This window comes from Pituophis catenifer, unplaced genomic scaffold, assembly GCF_029215685.1.
Source record: "Pituophis catenifer annectens isolate HBS135680 unplaced genomic scaffold, rPitCat1.0.hap2 SCAF_2, whole genome shotgun sequence".
Classification (NCBI taxonomy): Eukaryota; Metazoa; Chordata; class Lepidosauria; order Squamata; family Colubridae; genus Pituophis; species Pituophis catenifer.
In genome coordinates, this window is record NW_027256882.1 from 84542845 (window position 1) to 84564152 (window position 21308).

Below are 21308 nucleotides of genomic sequence, written 5' to 3' on the forward strand. Positions count from 1 at the left end.
TCTGATTCCCAGCAACCATACAGATTTTTTTCCAAGATGATGCTTTTTCCAAGATGATCTGTTCTTTCATGTATCCCAAAGGTGCATGTATCACCTCTATAACTGACTCCATCCACCTTGCTGCTGATCATCCTCTTCTCTTTTCTTCTGCTTTTCCCAGAATTAGATCCTATAGCAGAGACTTGAGTCTTCACATAATGTGTCTGAAGTAGAGTAATTTGAGTCTAGTTATTTGTATCTTGAATGAGTATTTTGAGTTCATTTGATTTGTTCAATGATCCATCAGTTTGTTTTCTAGGTTATCCACAATATTCTCAGCAATCTTTTCCAACATCAAAATTCAAAAACGTCAATACTCTCCCTATCTTGCTTTTTCAAAGTTCAACTTTCACTTCTGTGGAATGTATAAGGGAATACAATGGCTTGTATAATTGTGATCTTTGTAGGTATAGACACATCAAGGCATTTGAATATCGTTTCCTAGGTTTTCATGGCTGTTCTACCAAGTGCTAGTATGCAGCATATTTCTTGTGCCTTTACTGTTGATAGTTGATGCTAAAAGATAGAAGCTATTGACCATTTCACCATCTTCATTGTCAATTCTAAAGCTGATTGTTAGACCATTCAGTGAGGATATGGGAATCTAGATATCCCTGAAGCTATCATTACGGCTGAAATTAGTGGCCATAGGATGGATTCTGGCCAGTGAAATCTCTTTGGAGAAAGGAGAGATTGGGGAATTAACTACATATACTCCAGACAGCCACTCTTAAAAGAGTAAATTGCAAGAATTGTTGCAATTGGGTGATGAGCGGAGAGATCCCATCTCTGCCCACAACTGTAATGTAGCCTGTGTGGACATAAAGGTTGGCTGATTTCCTAATCACTTTCGGAACAACTTTTTTACTGTTTTTAAAATATTAAGAGATATCAGAGCAGCAAGTTTGATGGCATTCACTGGGATTCCTTTAATCTTTAAGAAATTTTAATTGGAGCTTGAAAGATTTCACAATTTGGGCAAACAGATAGGAAAAAAGGTGATTAGAGCATTATTTTAGGAAAGATGTAAATGGACTAAGGGTCTAGATCAGACCTGGGCATTTTACGGCCCCAACCCACATCCAGCCCTTTGGCTGTCCCTGTCCAATCCATGTGAGGTCAACTGGAAATTACAACTCAAATGTAATTAAGTGTATACCTTGCATGCAATACAACTGCATTGCTTTTATTTCAAAGCAGACTATTTTTTTAATCAATTTACATATTTGTCTGTGTGCATGCCTACTACTTTCACAGCCCTATTGGTTTGGTCCTCCACAACAGTCCCAATTTGTCATGTGGCCCTTTGAGAAAATTAATTGCGCATGTAAGATGGACTTTAAATAGGTTTTTTTGAAATTAATTGAATAAATCTTCCCTATGGGAAAATGACCTATGTTTTGAATTCTAAAAAATCAAACATGATAGTATGGGATTTTGAGGCTGGACACTAGAGGGAGCTAAAACAAAGTAAAGATTACGATTAAAGGAGAAGTAAAATCTATTTGACTTGTTAATACAGAATGGAGCCAAATACCTTATAACACTGAATGTACTGAAGGATATATGAACAATTGACTCATAATTTTAAAAATGTCTGCCATCATAGACAAATTCTAATATGTTCTATCAGATAAGACTGAAGTAGAACTGAATGTGGATTTTTAAAATGAAGGACTACAAGAATGATCTGGAAAAAGATAAAATACTGAATTTACAAATGAAACTGGCTGACATTTTAATAATTAAAAAGGACATACAAACATCTAAGATGGAGTGATTTGGGTAATTTTCTTATATTGGATTTACAAGGGACATCTGTTAAAAGTTTTGAAAGACTTGGTGAGACGAGATAAAGAAAAAAAAGAAATTAAGTTTTAGGATATTATTTGAAGGGATAAAAGATTAAGATTGTTAAAAGTAAAGGGAATGAATATAAAGTTGATTTATTTGATCAAGGTTAAAACAGAAGTTATTATTTCTGAAAATGCTCAATAAAATTTTACTGACTAGGATTGAATGATTGATGATTGAATGAAAGTTTTTAAGAATTTGTTTATAGCTTATAAACAAGTTACTTATAGCTGAGTAACATGATATGGCATGAAGAAATTGTATTTTAAGAGAAGTGATGACTTGTTAAAATTGTTTATATTTGTGGAGACTAAGAGAGAAGTTGCTTCTTTATATTTCTTTTTTTGTTATAGTTGTATTTTTCTTTCTTCTATATTCTTTCTTTTATATGCTTCTTTTTTCTTTTCTGCACTTTGTATTTTTTCTTTTTTTATAACTTGTATTAGTTTTTATCTGCACAACTGTTAGAAAAATTCTAACTGGTTGTTTTATCTGTTGCCATTAATTTGGTCTTTCTTATATTTAATTTTAGTCCCTTTTTCACTGTGTTTTCTAGGGCTTGGAGATTGTTTGCATTTTAAGTTTTCAGGGTAATATAGTCAGCATAGCACAGATTATTATGTTTCTTCCTCCAATTTTAAAACCATGCTTCCAATCTAGCTTCCCTTAATATATAGATTGAATAAAGAGGAGAGCTCAGCCTGTGCAGCCTTGTTGTACTCCTTTACCAACCTGGCTCCAGTGTTTCATCATTTTCTCTTATACTGTGGCTGCCTGGCCTTTATATAAATTTGTCATAAGGAAAATGAGATGTTCTCAAATTCTCAACACATTTCCACAGCTTGACGTGTAATTTAATTTATTTAATTACAACTTTTCTAATAAGTGTAATAAAGCTTATTTATCTAAGAGCTACAGCCTTGAAACTCTGCTTGCTAGCTTCATGTTTGAATATCACTCTGGGTGACAATCACAAACAACTTCAAAATCTGTTTCTTCTTCTTCCAGAATGCAGGACACAGCAAAGAATGTAAGTTAAAAGAAGGCAATTAATTTTAGGAATTAATTCCCAATTAATATTAGGAAAAACTTCATACCTGTAAGAGCAATTTGATCAGGTACCAATTAACCAGAGAGGTAGTGGGCTTTCACTGGATCTGTTCAACTAGAAGCTAGACATTCATTTGTCTGGGATTCTTCATCTTGGATTCCTATACTGAGTGGGAAATTAGAATTCATATCCTAAAAGTTCTTTCAAACTGATTCTATTCTTCTGTGAATCTAAGTCTCATTTGAATTAATACCACTTGGTTTACTCTATTAAACTGTAGAATGACTTTTTTGAAATTTCAAATGCAGAAGATTTATTGTACATATAATATTTTACATGAAAAAAACTCAATCATGTTTATAAATAATGAAAGCCAGTAGGAATACATATACATTCCAGCTACAAAACTACATTAAATGTTAAAATTGGCAAAATAGGGACAGTAACCTGATTGACAGAAACAACATCAATATTGTGGATGAATCAATCAATTGTATAATTTTCTAGATAAATCCATATTTTAAAACAATTTTAATTTCCTTCAAATACACAAATCATCTTCATTATAAATAGCACTGCATTCATACAGTAATGGATATGTTAAATGTACTTACACGAAGGAAGAAAGGAAATTTTCTTCCATAAAAGCCAACTCTGAAAAATTCAGGTTCCAACCGTTGTTGTTCCATTATATTGTCATAATAGTTAGCTTCCATTTTCTAAAGATAGAAAAAAAAATTATACTGGACTGAAATGCTGTACTTTTAGGAAAAAAATGCTAAAAGCATTCTTGAATGGGACAACTTGCCACAGCCAACTCGCTGTGGTCATCTCATCATGGCCATCTCACCGCTGCCAATTTTGCTCGGCCATTTTGCCATGGATAACTCGCCATGGCCATTTTGACAAAAACACAAATAATGTTGAAGAAACAGTGGTGGATAACATTTATCACATTGAGTTATCCTGAGTGGAATTGTTCCGCAGCGAGTTGTCTCGTGGCGAGTTGGTGGCAATGAGTTATTCTGTGACGAGTAAGATGGCTGCAGTGAGTTGATTGTGGCGAGTTGTCCTAGACCCTATGTAGTAACACTATGGTATCTGAAACCATTAACACATGGTTTTTGAAAATTTAAAGTATCATACCATTATGAAACACATATTCAAGATAACTTTACAGAGATATCAATTTTTCATAGGGAAGATTTTATGCATAATTATTTTTAGTATTTGTATAGAATACAATAATTATTTTTACACTGTGCTTTCTATGGAAACTTAAAATTATAAGAACTCAATGAACAGTTGACAATAGACAATTTTGGCAAAATTGAGTTCATCGGGTCATGAAGATTCAGAAGTGATTGAATGTCTGAGCAACTTTTAGTATTAAGCATATATACTGACTATTGATTAAACAAAGTGTTATGAAAAGTTCTCAAAGATTCAACTAAAAATCAAAACTGATTCCTCACAAAGACTTGCAATATATGTAGAAATACATAAACATATGTACAAATTTGAAAATATTCTTTTTATTTTTATTCCTTTATCTTCAATGAATTTTAAAAAGAGCAGTCTGCAGGCTAAAGAGTGTTGATTTGAGGATTAAAAAATATAATTATTTTCATTTGTATAATATTAAATTCAAATCACTGTGATTTCCATTTGAATAACTATATCATATATAGACTGAATGCATGGATTTCTATATTCATTTTAGTAAAATATAGATTTTTGTCAAAGAAAAAAATGAAAGAGATGATAAAGAGATCTCAAATTTAGAAAAATGTGGGAAATCTACCCCGTTTCCCCCAAAATAAGACATTCCCTGATAATAAACTCAATCAGGCTTTAAGGCCAAGCACTTATTTCAGGGTTCAAAAAAATATAAGACAGGGTCTTATTTTTGGGAAAACACGGTATTTTGGATGCCATAATCTACAGTACATTCAATAAACTAAATAAGGGAAAAGAGGTACAAAAGTTGGGCTAACATCTTGATTAGACCATGTTTAAAGTCCAGAAGTGACTAATATTTGAATGTTTTATTTTAGTGGCTGCTTTTCTTTTTAATTAAAACTTAGTAAATAGAGCCATTCTAATATACACAGTAAAAGTATATTATAAAGTGTTTTATTTACTTGCTAAGAATGGTACAGGTAATCCTTGAGTTATGATGGCAACCAGAATTTTTATTGTGTGACGCAGTTATGTAAAGTGCAACATCACATTTAGCAACAGCAATCCTTGCTGTTGTGAAGTGAGGATTGTGAGTCATTAAGAAAGCGACTTCTTCCAACTTCCTATGGTTTCCAACAACCAAAGTCAGTGGGGAAGCTGGCATTGGTCTTGCAAGTTGCAAGTCCCAAGTGGCTTACAAGAAAGCCAGCAGGCAAGTAAGTGGCTGCTGCCAGGTGGGAGAGGGAGCAAGATGTGTGGGTATCCAGAGAAGTACAGCATGAATATGATGGGGCTTGGGGCAGTAGTAGGGGGGATGTCCAGGTGGTTGCTGAGGCACAGCATATCAGTGAGAACAAAGGTACTGAGGTAAGGTGTGTAAGTAGGTAAGACTTATCTGAGCAACTTGCAGCCTTCCCATCTGGCTTCCCCATTGACTTTGCTTATGGGAAGCCCACAGGGAAGGTTGCAAATCACAATGACGTGATTGTAGGATGCTGCAACCATTGTAAGTGCAAGCTGGTTGCCAAGCACTCAGATCATGATTATGTGACTGCAATCAGGGTTGGCTGATACTCTGAGGACCAGTCATAGCCACCACTTGTTCAGCACCATTGTAACTTTGAATGATCACTGAACAAGTGGTATTAACCAAGGACTGCCTGTACATTTCCAATTGGCAAAATATGTTCTGCAGGAAAGATGAACATCACTCACCCGAATCCAGCTGAGACTTTGATAATCATATAATGTTTCATACTGAGTAGCCAGGTCTCTGCATAATGGGATTCCAAATTCCCAGCTCTAAAGGAAAGATTAAAAACTGAGATGAAATAGGATTTTATACACAAAAAATATCTAATTAAAGTTAAGTAAGTAACCCTTAGTAATGTATCCTATGATAATGAGTGGAGACAAGAAAAATAAGTGAACATTTAACAATTCTTAATGAGCTCCTTTATTACTTGTTATCCAGTCAGAGGTATAGACTCTGGGGTTTCTCTGCTCTGGCCAACAGAAAGATTAGTTGAGTTGGACAAAAAAATACCATCCCAAATTAAAAAATGTTTATCAAAACAATACCTAACTCTGAATAACAGCAGATATTAAAGTATAGGGTAGGTTCAATATGACAATTCTGCAAGAAAGTATAGGAAAGAATGCACAAATGAATCTAAATTCTATGTTTCCATTTCTTGTTGTATATAAATATTTACTCAAACATTACCCTACTTGCCTTCTCGGGAAGAAAGAATATTGTGTGTATGTGTACACAATGATTCAAACCTGGATTGTAATGGCACATGTTTCTTATTTCAGGAGGGAAAAGCAGATGTTTCTTTGACTGAATTACTGTAACTTGAAGCTTTCTTAAATTGAGCACTATTTTCCTAACACAGTTTTAAACAGTCTGTTAGCAGAAATGCAAAATCTATATTTATTTAATAGTTCAAAACAAATATTTGAAAAGAGCTTTTTTTGAAAGTTGGGAATGTTTAAATAGCATTTTCCATCATTAAAACAGTTGCATTGTTAAAACAGTTACACTTTTTTTCAAGATGGCATGACTGCTTCATAAACTATTCTTAATAGACTATTAATGAGTGCTTTGCTGGTGAAAAATAATTGTAATTGTGCATGTATATTTATGTGTGAGCTTGTGTATAGAAATATATAATTAAATACGGAAGTAATTTAGACAAAATACAGTATATTAAAACATGGTAGTTACATAAATATATTAGAAACTGTACTTGTTATTAGAAAATGCACTTGGATAATAATTGCATTAATAAAGGAGAATTAAGTAGCTCTGAGTTGAAATGATGGGTCCTTGAGGCTCTCTGAGCTCAGTTGCTTTCTTGCAGATCTGTGGCCTAGAGGTGGAGCTCTTGCCTCACAATAAGGAGGTTGTGAGTTCAATCCTAGGTAGAAGCAGATGTAAGGTCTCCTGCTTGGGCAGGGGGGTTAGACTAGATGACCTGCAAAGTGCCTTCCAACTCTGTTAATCTAGACCATCTGAAAGACATTTTATTACCCAAACTAGGTAACATCATCAATGGCACTCCACTGATGATGTTACCTAATTTGGGTAATAAAACATCTGTAAGAAAACAACCAAACTCAGAGCTCTAAAGGCCCCTCAATAATTGCATTAGATTACATATCTAATGTATCTAATTAGATTACATAGATTACTACATATAGAATTGTAACTATTTACTGCCAAAATAATACATTGTATTTTTATGCATTGTGTTTTTCACTTTTATAAAGGAATTTTTATGTGTCTTTTGTTGTCACTGTATTGTTTTTTGTCATTAGTTTACAAAGCAATAAAAATAAATTTAAAAATATATGAGTGATCTGGAAAATAGTTTGACTTCACTGATTACACAAGAAAGATGCACATTATGAAACAGTTCTTTGAAACAATTTGTACAACCTGATTAGCGTAGCTTTTGGAATGTAAAAAAGTAATAGAGCTGAGAAATTCTGGTAAAAATTAGACCCATTTCCACAAAATCTTGTGTAACACAGTTCTACTAAAAGCAGCATTTGCAGAAGTATATTTGTCTTGTGGTGCCTCATAAATGTATGGACAAAAAACAAATATCAGTAATTGTAAAGCTCACCCATATGTTTACTTATTACTAACCATTTTTAAGGAACATGATTTTGCCTCTATCTAATCCACTGCTAAAACGGCCTGAATTTAGGCATTCCACCATGAAAGTGGTGCTTTCCCTCTTATTCCAGCAAAAGTATATAATACTGTGCCTCAGTGGGAATGCTTATAAAAAAGGCTAAGTTCTTAGCTTCTACATATCTTTTTCCTTTTCTTTTGGAATGTGAATATTGACCTCCTAGAACAGGTCTTCAAACTTGGCAGCTTTAAAACTTGTGGACTTCAACTCCCAGAATTCTCCAGCTGTAGAATTCTGGGAGTTGAAGTCCACAAGTCTTAAAGCTGCCAAATTTGGGGACTCCTGTCCTAGAAGCTCAGATTGCAATACAGGTCAATATACCGATCAGAAGCTTGCTGCTACTTGTTCATCAGTTTGCAACACTTATCCCAAGGAATGTCAATCTCAGGGAATATTGATTTTATGAAACTGTTAACATATCTAAAGGAATGTAATATTAATATTTTAAGTAAAACTAAATAAAAAGGAAAAATGAATATGCTACTAGGGAGTAGGATGCATTAGGGCAGATCCAGAAAGCACTTTTTCACAGCTCACAAATATGCCATCCAGTTATAGGGCTGGGAAGAATGAGCTGCAGTTGTATGTGTTTATTTTAGAACAGACTACTCATTCCCCAAAATGGCAAAAAATAAAGAAAAAGAAAAAGAGGGGAGGAGGAAAAGGAAGAAAGATGGAGGGAGGGGGAGAGAGAGAAGAGAGAGAGGGAAATGTCTAGTGACTACATCAAGGAAGGGTATGTTTAAATGGCCTGGGATTGTACACATGATGTCAGAACATCAAAACCTCAAATTGTGCTGAAGTTCACAAAAATTGCTAAAAACAACCACAAGGATTTATCATATACATTTAAAATAAATACAGTTTGATATTTTTAAATAACCTGGATTGACTAATTATCAAACAATTATGAAATCTGAAGTTAACACAAGATTGGGTAAGGTAATTAGAAGATAGAAATAAAATTCAAATCAATGTTGATGGATTAGAAAAATGGGCTGAGAATAAGATTTTTTTTAAAAAAATTATTAGACATTGAAAATGCAGAACAAATAAGGATGAAAAAATAAAATAAAAAATATCAAGCAAAGGATTTTAAAATATCATATAGGATAAAATTTCCCAGTATATCATTACTTGAGTTTGAAGAAATTTGAAAGACAAATACCCTGTTTCCTCGAAAATAAGACATCCCCTGATAATAAGCCCAATCGGGCTTTTGAGTGCATGCACTAAAATAAGCCTTCCCCCCGAAAATAAGCCCTTCCTGAAAATATTTAAACACAGAGCTGGAAATCAGGTAAGACGGCAAGAGAAGCCCCATCTTGCTCCACACACCCCAAAATAATAAGACCTCCCCGAAAATAAGGTCAAGTACTTATTTCAGGGTTCAAAAAATATAAGACAGGGTCTTATTTTCAGGGAAACATGGTATAAAGTTATTTACTTACAAAATAAAAATCAAATATTCATTCACTGAATGGGGACTTAGCAGTAGTCACTTTTGGAAAAAATATATTAGAATTGTAGCTGATTATAAACAAGCTGCCAAGAATCACCTCATAATGGAGATAGGTAGTATAGAAATTTAATAAATAAATAAAAATATCATTCAGCTCACTATATTGCTGCTGCCAAAAATTATAGCATTCTTTAAGCATATTAAAGAAATGTAAAAAAATATCAAGACTTGTTTGCCAAGACTGGAGAATATGGAATAATGATTTAAGTTACAGATTCTAATTAAACATTACAAAAAATTTCCTAAATAGTGAGAGCACTTTGACAATTAGAACTAATTCTAAGTAAGTGGATTGGTTTCCCTTCAGTGGATATTTATATATTCTATATTTATATAGAAACTGAGCAATTAATTGTCAAAATGCTTAAATTGGAAACCTGTAACAATCAGGAGACTAGATTTGAAAGCCTAAATGGCCATACACTATAATTCAATGGATTTATGATTCTCCTGACAAGTAAATATATCTGAGTATCCTCCAGTCCAGTGTTTCCCAAAGTGTGGTACGCGTACCCCCAGGGGTACGGGAAGAGTTTGGTGGGGGTACGCGTTGCACCGGAGTTTGGTGGGGATCACGTGGGAATATCCACTGCACCGTGCTTAGCTGCGCCCACAGAACAAGGAAAGAAATAGGCACGTATCGCAGTTTTTACATGGGAACTGGGGCCATCGTACATCGTATCGCAACTCATTATGGCGGGAACTTCTGCGCATCCTTCACGCAGCTCGGGTTCGGCCATTTTTAAACTGCGGGAACATTAACAGTTGACGTTGAGCCGCAGAGCTGTTTAAACCCCAGAGAATTGCAGTGTTATCTAAGTGTTTCCCAAAGTGTGGTACACGTACCCCCAGGGGTACCATATGTTTTTTATGAAGGGTACTCAGCGTTAAGAAAATTATAGAAGGGGTACACATATGTCAAAAGTTTGGGAAACACTGCTCCAGTCCAATAAAACATTTAGTTCTGACTTTAGAAAAGAATATCTAATAAAATTTGAAAATAATTATTAATAACATTTGCTGACCTTGCCTTTATTAAAATAATGAATAATCTTCCGACAAAGATTTTCTTTACGTTGCCACTCTGTCTGAGATGGATAGTGGAGGAATTCCCGAAGAGGCCTGTCCTCCCATTGTAGTAGCTCGCAATACAAAAGTAATGTAAAAGCAGCCTCTGTCAAAACAACAAGCAATGAACATTGCATAACAATATCAAAACATTTCAACTTATATAAATATGCAAATAGATAAACTAAAAAATTATGAAAATCCTAAATGAATCAGATAAAAAGGCATTTTGCTAGTAAAAGGAAAGTGAATATTTAATCATGTTATGCTGAAGTAAAGACAAATGAATTGATACACGATACTTTATATATATATATAAATATATATAAATATATATAATATATATATACATTATATATATAAATATATAAATATAAATATATATATTTATATATATATCAGAAAACACACACACACACACACACATATATATATATATGCACATTCTTTCTAGCCAGGTTTTACCTATGTAAGCTAAGATATTCTTCAGCCCTAGTTGAATCTTAGCTTACGTAGGTAAAACCTGGCTAGAAAGAATATGCACATAAAAGCCTACGAAAAAGAAAATTATGTATGTATGTATGTATGTATGTATGTATGTATGTATGTATGTATATTATATATATTATATATATGCATATTCTTTCTAGCCAGGTTCCACCTACGTAAGCTAAGTTGTTCCACAGCCCTAGTTCTGTGAAATCTCATTCACAAGTTTCTGGGCTTTTTGTATCCTGCTGAAAAGCAACCACTCTGTGCTGCAATTTGGGAGACTCAAATAGCTATTTCTGCCTCCCTAGGATACTTGAGAAGAGGGTGTGGCTCACTGATGACGCCTTATAAGGCAGAAATAGCTATTTGAGTCTCCCAAATTGCAGCACAGAGTGGTTGCTTTTCATATATATATATATATGTATATTGTAGGTTGTTTAAAGGCATACAATTAATTACTCTTATTTGGACTTTAGATAATATCAATGAAAATAATGTGGACATAGTAAAAAAATATACTATATGAAATGTGTTTGAATATTAGTAGCTCAGGTTGGTAGTTAGGCTGTTGGTTTGAGCTCCGGGCTTGGCAATTTGGTTGCAAACATTTCATCACCATTCGAGGAGACATCGTCAGTGCGCTTTGAATTATGCTCTACGAACAACTAATATACTATATGCACAAGTTGTGTTCTACAATCACCTAATATACTAAATGCATGCAATTAAAATAAATTAGCTGAAACTCTCCAGCTAGTGCTTAAGTGCACCTCAAATTGCTAATTGCTAATCTAAGTATTTATGCAGAGACATTGGTAATGTAAACCAATAGTGGAGAATTAGTTCCAACCTGCTTACAAAAATGCAGAATGTCTTCCAAATATATTGTGTCACCACTTGAAAACAACATGCATATGTTACTTACTGCATGCTCACACAACCGATTAATGTGTAAATTATAAATATATAGTTAAAAGTTTTATGAAAATTTAAAGATACATATTTTAAAAAGTACTACTGTAAATATATAAATAAAACTTTCTCCCATATTTACCTGTGTAATTTTCAGCCTGCAGATGCATGTCACATAATTTGTGTATATAGCGGATATACATTTCCTCCTTATTAATTTCAGATTTATAAAAATTCTGAAAAATAAAATATTTCAAAAAATAATCTCTGAAAATCTGTCAATCAAAATATTTTCAAGACTTATGTATTTTTTCCATTCAGTTTATTTAGAATGTTAAATCATATTAAATCATATTTCAGTTTCATGAAATATACCATGAAGGAACTGAAAACATATATCCTCTACTACACCCACTCTCTTCTATAACCATCCTTCCAGTACAGAAAGCTTTTAGTATTGAATGTACTGTATTACATCTTAATTTTGTTTATTACATCATATTTTATTTACAAATTAGGATTATTTGAAATACAAATTAGATCTTGGAAGATTCAATGATCTACTAATACAGGTAACATGTAAGTGCAAAACAAATAATGGCCTGATATTATGTCTTTAATAGTTCCTCCTCAAGAAATGTACTTAAAAGTTGAAAATGATGCCATTCTATTTTTATTTAAATCAGGACAAATAAAAAATGTATATTGGTTTTAGGGGATTCTTTTTCTTCTTTCTTTCATTTAATCCATTGGAGAGTGCCTGCATAAGTCCATCTAGTTTTCTTGACAAGGTTTTTCAGAAGTGGGTTGTCACTGTCTCCTTCCTAGGGCTCAGAGAAAATGGCTGATCTAAGATCATCCAGCTGGCTTTGTGCCCAAGGCAGGATTACAACTCACAGCATTCCAGTTTCTAGCCTGATTCCTGAATCGTTATATTTTTTAAAAATCCCTTCTCACTTCTATGGGGAATACTGTATTTTTTGGAGTATAAATCGCACTCTCCCCCCCCCAAAAGAGGCTGAAAATTTGGGTGCATCTTATACTCCGAATGTAGCTTTTTCGAAGCTTTTTTTCAGCCCTAATGAGGCGCTAGCAAGTGGCGATCTTCCGAGCTTTGCCTGCTCCCTCCGACTCTCAGCTGTGCTTTAGAAGCTTTTTTTCATCCCTAACGAGGCACTAGCGAGTGAAGCGATCTTCTGAGCTTTGCCTGCTTTTCTCATTGCTGCTCCCTCTCAGCTGTGCTTTAGAAGCTGTTTTTTATCCCCAAGTAGGGGATAAAAAGCGCGTGCGCTCTCAAAACCAGAAAACTAATATGCTGAAGCTGACCAGATTAAGGATGCTAGCCAGATGAATACCTTGTAGGCAGATTCCCCCCCCCCTTATTTTCCTCCCCAAAAACTAAGCTGCGTCTTATACTCCAGTGCATCTTATATTCCGAAAAATACGGCACATGTCTTCCTCAATCTTGTGTCTTCTACCAGAAGCCTGGGAGTTTGAGTATTCTGTGCAGTATCTTAGCTGTTTTCCTAGCACTGAATCTTCTGGACAGAGAGCTCTGATATTATTCCTGGGAACTGTTGGAACCACTCTTTCATCTTAGGAATCACAGCCTTGACTGTTCCTAACTTTGGCCTTTACTTTCCACATCCTCTCTAGTTCAAGCCCTTCTCCAGCTTCTCATATTCCTTCTTCCTGATTCTGCTGTCATTTCACTTTGTACATCTACTGTTTTCTGATCTTTGTGTTTTACCATGTTATCCACTTGACTGGTCAATTACCTGCCTTCCATCTGGATTTGGAAGTCCCACAAGATTTTAGCTCTGTTAGTCTCCACAACCTACTATGGAACCTCCCATCTGGACTTTGGAGGTCTAGCCCATACACTCTGCAGAAGTTCCTGTACACAATGCCAGCTACTTGGTTTAGTGTATGCTTCTGCCTGCATCTTGCACCCTGCCACTATGTGTTGGACTTTCTCTGAGGCCTCTCTTCAGTCTGCCTTTGGTTCTTGTCTAGTGTGGAAAATCCCTACTTTTATGGATCTGGTGTTTAGTGCCTGTTCTTATGCTGCTGTAATCAGTCCCTTGGTTTTGTCTTGTAATCCAGCCCTTTCCAGACACTGGTAGAATTTCTCAAAGTCAGCTAACTCAACTAGTCAATGGTGCATCTCAATGCAGGGTACTGTCTTGGCATGGCACTTTCTCTGCTTGATCTTCCTTCCAGGTCTGCTGCTGCTTCAGACATTAGTGGCTCATTTTCAGTTGCCATCTTACTGATATATTACTAGACGCTCTGGGTTTCATCCAGGACAATACTAATGAAGCTAAGACTTAGATATTTTGAACAGACAGTACAAAGGCAAGAGTCACTGGACAAACCCCCAATGTTTGGAACAATCAAAAGCAATAAAAAAGAGGCCATCAGAATATAAGGAGGATAAATGCTTTCACTGACACAAGTATGAGATTACAAGAATTGAAAGAAACAGTTTCTGATCGTGGCAGAATGATGTTTATAGTGTCACAAAGGTAATTCTCACCATCAAGTTAACAGTGCAGCCAATTTTCTTGTTCTCTGTTTCATCTCCTTTCATACAGTCTCTGAAAAACAGAAACAGTTGATATGCTGAAATTTCAAAACTTTCTTCCATTACAGAATTAAAAACAATATAGGCAGTTCTGAAGAATTAATCCATAAAGGTATTTCGACAATTTTGACTATGTAGCTTTAGCAAGATTAGCAGTTGTATTTACTTCCTGATTCTGTAAATCATCAAGTAAGTCCTTAAGAGTCTTAATTTTCTAGGGTTTTTTTCTTTTTCTTTTATAGCATTTATGTAATATACTAGAGAGGCATTTATTGTGAAAATACAAAAAAGTGACTACATATTAAATCCTTAAAAACTGGGATACAACTCACGATACTCAGAATGTACATATACTGTTATAAGCATGAAAAAATACTTGGGAAAAATGTTAGGTCATTAGTTACTACTAACATTACTTGCATATGTATCATAGGTCCATGAACTGTGAATAACTGCATTACCTGTAGTCAAGGAGGCGCTCCATCAAACGAGTAACTGATGTAACAAACGAAACTCCTGTCTCCCTCCAAGTTTCTTGTTCTATCTTTTCTAGCAGGCTGTATGAAAATAAACAATCAGTAACTTATTCAGAAATATTATTGATTGTGAACAGTTTTGAGAACACTTAAAATACCTAAACACTTCCATATAAAATCTGAACAATCATCTTACCTGGGATAAGGCCCAAACAGCTGGGTTCTGATCCACGTTGCATGAAGCAAAGACAAGGAAATTATTGAACTAAGATGATACACTATTATTATTCCATACCAAGAAAATATTGTGCCTGGTCTAGAGATTGCATTTACACTACTGCTACTCATGAATGTAGGTAGTTTATATACATTTGCAGAATACATACACATATTTCCTTTACTGTAGAAATAACGTATTGCTGAGAAAAAAGCAGGGGTCACACTGTGAGATTGTTTTCATCAGGCTGATTTCCCTCCCCCTCCCCACCCCATGCTCAGTGATACTGTTGGTGCTCAAGTTAGAAAGTGAGCATTAGTATTGTGATGTTATCCATTCAGTCGAGTCCAACTCTTGGTATATCTATGGGCCTGGTCTCTCCACATCTTCTGATCTTGCACTATTTCTTTGATGTTTTAATTACAAGTTATATGTCTTTTCTCCCTAAAAAGATACAAACTTCCTTTTCATAATGTTAAATATTTTAAAGAATGCGGCAATTGAAAGCAGTGCATGGTAATATAGTTCAACTAGCTGAATACCCGTGCTCTGCTACGAAACTATGTGATCGGTCTTGATAAATTGATACTTACAGCTTGAAAATTAATGAGTAGTTACAATTGGCCTCTCCTCTTCCCTCCCTCAGACTTACTACACAGAGGCCTCTCCTATCCTATCCCCTTCTCTCCCTCAGGCTTGCCTCACAGAAGCCTCCCCTATCCTGTCCTCTTCTCTCCCTCAGGCTTGCCCGACAGAAGCCTCCCCTATCCTGTCCCCTTCTCTCCCTCAGGCTTGCCCCACAGAAGCCTCCCCTATCCTATCCCCTGTTGTTGCTGTGAAAGTAAAACTGAAACTGAAACGCCTCTCCACTGCATGTGTTTTGCATTTGGAACAGTTTTTTTTTCAGATGGGGAGGGGGAGTAGAACTCCTTAGCATTAGAGTGTGTTAATAATAATATAGGAAATACTGATGCTTTGATGGTCATTTCGAAAAATCCTTTCTTAGTGAGCACCTAGAAGCCATGAGGAACATACGTGGCAAATTTCAAGTTTGTAGGCTTTATAGTTCTGGAGATTTTGTGATGATTCATGAGTGGTATTTCGCTTTTATATATATAGATTTACTGCTTCTAGTATAATATTTCGTTTTTCAGTAAGATAAGTTGTATATCTATATATATATTGTGTGTATTTACATTGTGAAATAATGGTTATGTAGTGGCCTGACCTGACATTTTCTGCAGATAAGGACGGCTTTGGTAAAACGATTTTTTTTTAAAAAAAAAATCTGAGCTTTCAGAAGTGAACTCTTCAGATTTAATTAATTTAGTTCAGAGAATTATTAACATTTTATATATTAATCATTAGGTTTGTGCTATCTATGACACTAATATTGAACCACTGTTGAAATTTAATATTTTTATATTAATTTTAAAATTTTAGTATTTAATCGTGCAAAGACATCTCAGTTAAATTGTAAACCATGTGAAAAACAGACTCCTTTGTATGGTCTTTTGACAAGCTCTGATGAATAGGAAAGAATTTAGGTTGTCAAAGCAATATAATGAATATTTTAACAGTTCGTGCTTTAATTCATTGCTTTAATTCATTGTTAATTTTGGAACAATGCCAGTTTCTTTTCGGAATTCATGGTATACTTATTTTAAAAATTAATAACAACAGGGCTCTTATGGTAATACAGAGCTGTTTGCCTAACCTCATTTTGTACTTTCATTGAAACTACATTGAAACTACATCTGTGCAATCTTAGTGAAAGTCATGTATTTCACAAATAATTTAGTAAACTGTCTTTAAACATAGACTGAAAGTTCATATTTAGAGATACCCTGAAGAAACTCAATATGCACTCCAAAGGGACACCAAAGAGATAACTATTGGGGAATATCAGGCAAGACTTCTTCCCTATTCCTGTATTCATTTTCTCAAAACATAGGGACAGCTCCAATTGTAAAATGGCAACTCAAAACAGAAAGTAAAGAAAAAAAAAAAAACAGAAATCCAAACATCCTTCCAGAAAAAAGAAGGCATTCAAATTAAGAGATGCAAAAAGCTATAAATGGATCAAATTTATCAGTTATTTCAGATGATTGTAATCATGAATTGCTTTCATATTAATATAATACAATTAATAACAAATCTTATTAAATTATTATTTAATTATTAAATAAAGTGGATTTGCTGCTTTATATTAAAACCTTTGTTGTATTTTTATCAAACCATTTATTCTGATGCATTATTCATTTCTAAGAATACTTTTTATGTTTAGATCATCCTTCCAATATCTTTATATAGATATGTAAAATTTTAATAATACTAAACATAAGACTTACAGCAGACTGAAGAGTTCCCTGTAATTTTCATCTCCTTTTCCGTCTGATACCAAACTGTCTAGCTTATCAATCAATTCTGCCTCCACCTGGATCAAAAAGAAAGAATTTGTAAGAGTAGCTTAGTCTGTAAATTCTAAATATAAAGAAGGATGTGAAAATGATATTTTATGATATTTCTCCTACTCTGCATGAAGCAATTATTTTTATGGAGATATGGATGATTTCTGTTTCTTAACACAGAGTTCCGAAAGTAGCAAAATGTAATTTCATAAAACAGTAGTTTTATGAAAAATAATACGCCTCATTTGTTTGAGCATCACTGTCACAACTTTTTTGACTGGACATCTAATAAAATGGCCTTTTTTCGTTTTCCAAATATAATACCACTACTCATTCTAATATATATTTATGCATTTAGTGTAGAATAAACAAACTTTCTAGGAAATCAGTGTATTATTTAAAATGTAAAGCAAAACCATTGTCCAAGACTGTTACTTGCTAATAAAAGTTGATTAAAAATTAGGGTTGCCAGGTCTGCTTCCAAAACATAGTGGACAAGCCGGGCCGGGGGGGGGGGGGGGGGGGGGGGGGGGGGGGGGGGGGGGTTAAGTAGTAAAAAAATAAAAAAAAATTACAATTAAATTATATATTTTCTTACAAACACTTTAACACGTATTAAAATAATCACTTCAAAACTTTACTTAAAATTCAAAACATCAAATATATTATAATAATATGTAAAATATTAAATTACATTTTACTTTGTTGTCGTGTGTATTTTTTATTTGACTGCGCAGCTTTGATCAATTCTTTGTGTTTAACGAATAATTCTTTAATTTCAGTACAACGTTGAGAAATATTAAAAAATATACAAAGTTCACTTCGAACTGATACAAGCAGTCGGTTACGTTCGTCAGTCCACAAATTTCCCATGACGCTGAAAATTCGTTCAACGTTTGCATTTGATACCGGAATTGATGCACAATACTGGAACAGTTTCAGTAAACTCGGAGCTGGCTCTTTCTTGAAAAAGTACGTCCACTTATCAAGGGATGAATCGCCCTGCAGATGAACATAAACTTCTTTTAAGGCAGAAATTTCATCGAAGAGAGTGTTGGGTGGAAGTTCTTCTCACCATGGTGATAATAACCAGATGTTCGTCATTTCTTCTAAAGTTGGAGGATTATTGCGATCAATTAGATTGAAACAACTTAGCGTCTCATATACTGAATCGGTGAAATTATACCACTTTTCTAGGTACGCAATGGCTCTTTGATACACGTTGATGGCTTCTTTCTTGAACTTTTGCACGACATTCTCAGGCAAATGTTTTTTACGTAAGGCAAATAAAACTTTCATTCCAAAAAACTGCTCATCGTATTTTTTTTGCAAAGAATCACGCAGCTTACACATGATAATGTGAAGATCACATGCAAGAATTTTCTTGCTTTCCAGCTTCAGTAGGGTGTCTTGCATTATTGACATGAAGAAGTGCGTGAAATATAAATACAATTCTGAAATTGTTGGTTCATCGTCCTTTGCGAGTTCATTTTCCTGATCCGAAATAAGGTTCCAGATAACCTTATGGCACTCATCAGATCCAAGAGAAATAAAATACTATTTTAGAGGTATCCAGTTTAAAAGAAGTCTTTCAACCGCTTTAAACAAACTTAACCAACGTGTTGGAACATGGCGCAAAACTTCATGGAATTCTGACTCGCAAAACTCAAAAAATGATTTCAACTCTTCTCGTTTCTTCGCAGAATTCAAAAATTCGGCAAAAACCTTCAGCACTACATTTTCGATATCAAAAGATAACTGCTTTAATGCATTTTTTGTGCTGTTGTGTAAAATGTGATTATTGCAATGAGCATTTGATCTTTGTCTCATTCTAACTTATGAAAAAAAAGACAAAACGCGATTCTCCTATCCTTATGCTCTTAGACTGTACAGCTTTAGATTACGTACCATTTCATCATAAAGCTTTTGAATAAAAAAAATGTCCACTATTTTGTGAAAAAAAATAGTGAACATAATGTGAAAAAAGTGGACTGTCCGCTCAAATAGTGGACACCTGGCAACCCTATTAAAAATAATTAAGTCTTCATAATAATTTCTTAGCTATGTAATTGCAATTCCAAGACTTTTTTTAATATTAGTATAGTTAAATAGTTAAATCTTCTCTGGGCTTTTCTAAAAGCTCATTTTCTTCCACATATATTCCACAGGTATTATGAATCTACTGAGAAATAGTGATTAAATAAAACCCATTTTTCTCTGAATAAATATGGCGTTCTATTAACAGACAATTCACAAGTAAAAAGGAGCTGTTTTTGTTGCACAGATATTTATTGGACATTAATAGCATTATAAGACTGTCAAACACACCATTCCTCAATATCCTTTATTGCTTTAAACAGCTCACCAATATTTTTTTTGCCATTTCCCTTATTTCATTGCTTTTCCAATAACACAAGTTGTGTGTATATTATAATATTTTTTTAAAAGGAGATTTTGTTGCCCTCAGTTGGACAGCCTTGTTTTTCTCTAGTACATGGGGAAGATTCATGTCTTGTGTATAAGATATGGTGGATGGCTAGAAAAATTCTGCTACTTTCCTTATTATACTTTATTTCATACTGGAGTTTTCTTAAACAAACCTGTAGATGTAACAGCATTAGTCATGGCTTGGAATGTGTTATACTTTTACTTTTATATAGTTCTTAAAACCAAACAGCTCTAAGATTTGAAAAAAAAAAAACCAGTTATATATTTGCAAAAGACTATAACAAGACAGACTGCACAGGTTCTTTAAGTAATCATCAGCAATATTTGTGTAGATATGATCTGTGGCTATACACAGATGTGATATTTTTAGGAGAAAGGTATTTTTAGGAGAATGTATATCATAGCTAAACCAACATGATCCACTTTTCTGTGATCAACAATTAGTTTAGCTGACCACGGGAATGTGGTGGATATTGTATACCTTAACTTCAGCAAAGCATTCAGTTAAGAATCCAATGACATACTGGTAGAGAAAAGGACAAAATGTGGGCTGGATTATACTATAATTAGTACAGTAGACTCAACAATCATATCTATTAGGTACATGTCAATTGCTCAACATCAAATTGGAAATGTTGACTGGTACATCAGAGTTCTTATTTTAAGCCCTATGCTGTTGAATAGATTTATACATGACTTAGAAAAGAGAATTAAAAAATAAGGTTATAAAATATGGCTAGTCGATATAAAAGTACCAGGAATAGAACATATCTTAGAAGACAATGTTAACATTCAAGAAGACCTTGACAAGCTAGAACAATGATCTAGAAACATCAAGGTCAATTTTGATGGAGACAATTGAAAAATCATCCAAAATTTATTTGGATAGAATAAATCAAATGTTTGGGTGGGGGAACCTTACTGAATAACATGCAAAAATAATCAGGTGTCCTTGTGAATTAAAAATTAAACTTGAGCCAACACTATGATTCAACTGTAAAAAAGCAAATGCAATCCTATACAAAAGTAGAATATAAGATCAGAGAAACAATTGTTCCTCCCTATTCTGTGTTGGTCACATCACATTTAGAAAATTGCCTTCAGTTCTTGGCATCAGATTTTAGGAAAGAATTGGCAAACTGGAACATGTCTTGAAGACAACAACCAACATGATATGAGATGGTTGGATGCATTGGACATGTTTAAACTGGAGAACAAACTACCATGTGGAAACACAATAGTGACCTTCAGAAATTTGAAGAATTGTCATATAGAAAAAGGAACAATTGTTCAGAGTTGTTCCAGCAGACGGGCAAAGAAATCATGGATTTAAATCATAAAG

The 21308-nt window shown here is 34.1% G+C and overlaps 1 protein-coding gene across 1 annotated transcript in view; it reads right to left on the bottom strand.

The window, feature by feature from the left end:
• Nucleotides 1-21308, bottom strand: part of DOCK3 (dedicator of cytokinesis 3) — a 180406-nt gene that overhangs the window by 39372 nt on the left and 119726 nt on the right. Inside the window, exons 35-42 of the mRNA XM_070934373.1 lie at nucleotides 17459-17544; nucleotides 15087-15113; nucleotides 14876-14971; nucleotides 14367-14427; nucleotides 11970-12063; nucleotides 10381-10529; nucleotides 5843-5929; nucleotides 3559-3663 (exon numbers count right to left, since the gene is read on the bottom strand). Coding sequence (XP_070790474.1) covers nucleotides 3559-3663; nucleotides 5843-5929; nucleotides 10381-10529; nucleotides 11970-12063; nucleotides 14367-14427; nucleotides 14876-14971; nucleotides 15087-15113; nucleotides 17459-17544 — 705 coding nt within the window. The remainder of the gene's footprint in view (nucleotides 1-3558; nucleotides 3664-5842; nucleotides 5930-10380; nucleotides 10530-11969; nucleotides 12064-14366; nucleotides 14428-14875; nucleotides 14972-15086; nucleotides 15114-17458; nucleotides 17545-21308) is intronic.